Raw genomic sequence first — 5,630 nt, 5'->3', positions numbered from 1 at the left:
ACGGCACCAATAGGATCCATATGGCATTATTAGGATCCATACGGCATCAATAAAGACTTTTCCCTCAGAGTCAGAATGATTGACAGCCCGTCAGGCTTTCATATGATGCAACCTTTAACTGGTCAAACGGTCAGAAACAAACTAAAGGATCATCTCTAATGAACAGTTGATCTGAAGAACCCTTTTTAAACTTTCTGTTAAACTTTTCTTCTATTTCTGCTGATGATGTTTATTTTAATTAAAGGAAGACGATCAGTAAATTTATCACCAATAACCGAATTTTACTGAACTAAAAACTGGAATTATAGTTTAATCAAACTTTGTCAAGATTTGTGTTCGGCGCCCAGATGTTGCTGTAAACCAATAGAAAATCATAAAAATAGAAAGAGTAAAGCCTCGTTGATGAAATGCATGTCGCCCGCAGCCTGACGTGTCAGAGTTCAACATGAAAATCATGGTGAACTAAGATGACAGATGAAATGAAGCGACAGCTGCTTGAGCTGTTTTTGGTTCTTCCATGAAAATAAGATGATGCACAATGTGTTAGTGCTCAGAGTGCATGTGATGAGGGACTCTCAGCTACTACCACTCCATGTTTGAGCTCAACATCTGTAAAACTAAGGTAAAAAAGCAGTTTTGTGTTTTCTAAAGGTGATCAGCGGCGGCGGACATCTCTGAAGGTTTTTCAGGTGTAGATACTTTCTGGGAGTTTCTTTAAAACACGTTCACTGGTTTATGAGATATTTTAACTAATGAAACATAATCGCTCTGTTGTCATCAATGTATTGATCAGCACTTCCAAGTGATCAATACATCCCTGTAGGATGGGGTGAATAATCAGAGTTTCAAAGCCCTTCAAAAGAAGCTGTAACATTCTTCACTGATTAGTTTTATTGCTGCTCTGACTGCGAGTGGATCAGGCGGCGCCGCTCTGCAGTTTCCTCCTAAAATAAAGTATTACCGTGAATCATCGGGACTCCTGCTGCAGTTTCTGCTCGCAGGTTTGATGCTGATGAGTGGAAACTGTTCCTGACGCTGAGTCCTGACCCTGAATACCAAACAGTTTTTAACTGTCTGAGCTCAGAGAATCTGCAACATTGGGTTTCTGAGGCCGTCTGTCACAGCAGATGGACCACTTCCAGCCTTCTAATGAATGAATCATTTATTTAACCGTCCCTACAATGTGAGCACAACTTCACTTTTCAGACGTCGTTGGGGTATTTTTATTCGTCTAAAGTCACATGGCTGCTGATTTTCTGCTTCTTCTAAGATTCTGTGAAAATAGGAAGCCATTTGTTCATTTGGCAATAAAACAACCAGGGCTTAATTTGAGCCGGATCCTCCAGAACAGGATCTGAGAATGCTCTTATTTTGTCAAGGTGCATTCCGGTAACTGTTGGCTTGGATCCGGTAACTCTCAGGTTTACTACTAATAACGTTATGAACAAATTTGACTGCTTTGAACGAATAAAACCTAGACATGTAATCTGGAAACAATTACATAAACACTCATTTTAAACACAACAGCCACTTATGAACCTCCTAACATCACATCAAGGCTGGCAGATTGTCCAGTTTTAAGACTGGGCTTGAGAGGTTCATTTTTGATAAATCCCATAGTTGGGCTTGTCATGCTGCCTTAAGCTTAGACTACTGGAGGACAAATTGACCTCATGTTGTGTTGTGTTAGTGCACTGAAACTGAATTGCTATTGCAGAAGAAGGACACCAGTGGGCGGTCTAAGACTATGTTTAAAATATGCTGTACAGGGAGTGACAGAGAGAAACGAAAGCGAAAGTAAAGTGAGGACTGAAGCTAATTCACGTATCTGCTTATTTTTCCTTGAATTCAGTCTTGCAACCCACAACACCTCATTTCTTTAAATGAATTGTTATAATTAAATAGATTTTATTTGATACTATTTCTATCTTAACATGTGATTCTTGACCTGCCATTGTGTATCTGTTCTTACCAAACCCAGCCGGTCGAAGCAGATGGTCCTCTTGTCCTGATCCTGGTTCTGCTAAAGGTTTTTTCCTCATGAGGGAGTTTTTCTTTCCACTGTCGCCTTCATGCTTGTTCAAGATGAGAGTTCAGTGATGGAGTTAAACTCAAAGCTGCTCCTCAGATAAATAATGTTCAATTATTATTTTATAGATGAATGTTTCTGTTCAGTGCCGTGAGATGACTTCTGTTGTGACTTGATGCTATATAAATAAACTGAACTGAACTGACATCAAAGCTGCACCTTCAAGTAAGCATTTCTACTTCAGTCCTTAAAAAAATCCCTTCCCCTAAAAGCACAGCCATGTGCAATTTAATTAAAAACACAAAAATATAATTAAACGGCACAAATAAACTTTAAGACATGCTTGTAGTCTAAGTAACTGATTGGATTAATTGGGTTTCATGGACAAATATAACTGTCATCAGCATAACAATGAAAATGTATCCCATGCTGTTTAATAACTTTACCTAATGGAAGCATATATAAAGAAAAGAGTATTGGTCCAAGCACTGAGCCCTGAGGAACTCCATGATTAATTATGGTATATGAAGAAGATTTATTTACATTTACAAACTGGAATCTATCAGATAAATAAGAGTTAAACCATTTTAGAGCTGTTTCTGTAATCCCAATATCATATTCAAGCCTCTGTAGTAAAATATTGTGATTAACTGAATCAGTGTAGTCAGTTTGTAGCTTTTAGCCATTATTTGGTTAATTTGAGCATTTCTTTGACGTTTTGTTAATTTAATTGTTTCACTATGGTTTTACTAATGTTAGCTGTTTGCTATGGTTTGGTTGAGATTAGCTTTGACTTTGCTCCCCTTAGCTTTAGTTACTGTTTTTTTTTTTTATTTTAACTACCGTTTAACAGGTTTTAGCTTTTGATCATGTTGCTACTGTTTTGCTGCTTTTCAAGGTCAGTGTGTCTTTATTGTCATTCACATCACATGTGGTACATGAAGTGGAACGAAACTATGTGCACAGGTTCCAGTTACATCCAACAAAAATACACATTTTAAAGAAAAACAGTAATAAGATCTAAGATATGAACTAAGAAATACACTAAACTAAGAATGCACTAAGCACTTAGTACAACACAATGCACCAAACAGCAGCGTGAACATGAGTCTGTGTGACAGTGCCCTGCTACTATTCTGCTAATTTAAACTTTTAGCTGCTGTGCTGTTTTAGCTGGTGTTCATATCTAATGAGCGCAGCTGAGATTTATATCTTTAAACACAACATTTTGTACCGTTTGAACCTTTCTCCTTCCTGCTGTTTTGCTTCTGCGTGGCTCGCTGGCTGTTTGGACAGGAGGCCTTTTCCCCACCGGTTCCCACGAGTATGAGGTGTTCCGTTTCGCCCTGGCCCAGCATCAGGACGTCCCCAAACTGGTGCCGCAGGTGGACATGGTGGACACTGGGAGCAGCTTCGCCATGACCTACGCCTGTAAGTAAAACATAAAGTGACAACTCTGAGGGTTATGGATCATCTCAGAGGGTTTTCTTCAGGTATTGACCTTTGTATTTGTTGTTTAGCATTTAAAACGTTAAACACTTGTGTTGCGGTAGTTCTGGTGAACAGATTTGTTTGGGTTTGGTCTCAGATGAGCTCTAAGAAGTCACAGCGTGCGACCCTCAGCAGGTAAATGCAGGACGACCACGACCCAAAAAGGAAGAAGCGGGTAAAGATAATGGATGGATGGATTTTGCTTAACTGTGAATGCTAGGAAACACCTTGTAGCTGCTACTTTCCTATCAGCCATTGATTATGATGATATTTACATGAATGCCCTGCCAGCTCCTTACAGATCCTGGATGATGTCTACCATGGCGCGTTAAGGTTCATAAGGTTCATTTGGGGGCCGAGATGGGGTAGAGGTAGGGCAGCCGATCTGGGACTCAAAAGTCCCAGGTTCGATCCCCAGACATTCCCACATGTCATGGTGTCTCTGAGCAAGTCACCCAATCCCCAGTTGCTCCCCAGGTGCTTACATAGCTGCCCACTGCTCCACCTGGGTGCATCACAGGTGTGATAAATGCAGTGAACTAATTTCATCATTGTACGGGAACATACAGTGATGACAACACAAAGCACTTATTAGATTTATAAGTAGTTGTAACATCGTACCCATCACTGCACCCTGTACTCCTTGGTCAGGTCATCATTATCCACTGGTTCATCTTCATCTATAAATCACTCCTTGGTCTGCTAAGTTCTTGTATCTCCTCTGACATGTCACGCCATCAGTGCAGCTACAGCGTGCACACTCAGGACATCATTACCTGCAGCGTCCCCTCAGTGCAGACAACTTGACAAAAAAGCATTTTCTTGGGCTGCTCCTCGAACCAGGAACACCTTGCAACAAGATCTGAAGCTGTCCACCTTGATGTCTTAAACAGATTATTCATAAGTTCATTAGAAAAATCAAAGCAAACATGTTTTTAGAATTTTAGTATTTTATCTTGTTTTATAAGGCACCTTGATCTGATTTTGTTTTATAACAGTACATTTTTATTTGTTGTGTGCACCTTCTGTGGTTTTGTCTAAAACAGGTCTGTCTTGAAAATGAGTCCTCGTGACTCAGTGAGACTAGGCTGTAGAAATAAACACCAAAGTTCATGCTCAATAATCCAGGTAAAAATCCAACAGTATATATATATTTCTATATTTATGTCTAAATAAAGATGGTATGAAAAACAAAAAACAGAAGCACAGCAGAGGAAATGATGGACTTGTCAGCAGGACTCGAACACCTGAATGAATGTGGCGTCACGTTTTGACTGCTGCTCCTATAGAGTCAGCTCAGCCCGACTGAAAGTGAGTTTTAGCTCTTCTCACCTTCAGCTGTGTTTGTATGTAGAGTTCTGTGAGGGCTGACAAATGTGGCACTTTTTACACAAACTGAGGTGTGTTTTATTCATCAGGCACCAGCACACATTTCCAAAATAACACATTTCCCTCCTAACTGCTGTTAATTATCTGACTATCTGCTCCCTCCAGATGTAAATTCTGCTGCTGGAAGCATTTCGGCTGATGTTTCTGTGTGTAGCTGCACGCTGTCAGCCGAGGTTCTCCTTGTAAATTCATAGTGTGGTGGTTGTGGCAGCGGACTGTTGCTGCAGGAGGCTGTTCCATCCTTTCTGAGGAGTCAGTCAAAACTGGACCTGCAGCTGAACCCTCACCTGCAGAAGCTGCAGGAGGTACCAACACCGCTTCACCGAAGAATCACGTTTAGCTCATCTGTCCTGAAAAAGTAGATGAAAGTTTTCAGGGTTTATACCTTGCTTAACACAAAGTTACTTCTAACTTCTCTTCTTCTAAGTTCTCCTTAGATAGAGAACTTTACTAAATGTCTTTTATGTGAATGTTCCTGTAAAGTCCCTGGGACAACTTTGTTGTGATTTGGCGCTTTATAAATAAACTGAATTGAAATTAATTGAATTTATCAATGATTATTATTGATGCACAAACTAGACTCATGATTAATCCTCATTTTATTAATTATTTTGTAGATATTTGAACAAAGCATCACATTTAATGAAACATTTCATCTTTCAGTGTAATTTTCTCCTCCCTGCATGCACTGACTCAGCCTTATTTTATATATATATATATA

At 39.7% G+C, this 5,630-nt stretch overlaps 1 protein-coding gene and 1 pseudogene across 1 annotated transcript in view; one reads left to right on the top strand and one right to left on the bottom strand.

Moving 5' to 3' along the window:
• The window catches only part of LOC119420771, a 261,041-nt pseudogene that overhangs the window by 101,323 nt on the left and 154,088 nt on the right, over positions 1-5,630 (bottom strand).
• Positions 1-5,630, top strand: part of gria1b (glutamate receptor, ionotropic, AMPA 1b) — a 79,862-nt gene that overhangs the window by 1,834 nt on the left and 72,398 nt on the right. Inside the window, exon 2 of the mRNA XM_037687758.1 lies at positions 3,326-3,460. Within this exon, the coding sequence (XP_037543686.1) occupies positions 3,326-3,460 (135 nt within the window). The remainder of the gene's footprint in view (positions 1-3,325; positions 3,461-5,630) is intronic.

This window comes from Nematolebias whitei, chromosome 14 (genome assembly GCF_014905685.2).
Source record: "Nematolebias whitei isolate Nwh7 chromosome 14, NemWhi1, whole genome shotgun sequence".
In the NCBI taxonomy this organism is placed as follows: domain Eukaryota; kingdom Metazoa; phylum Chordata; class Actinopteri; order Cyprinodontiformes; family Rivulidae; genus Nematolebias; species Nematolebias whitei.
Note: the sequence above shows the minus strand (reverse complement) of the source record. Positions and strands in the feature narration are given on the sequence as shown.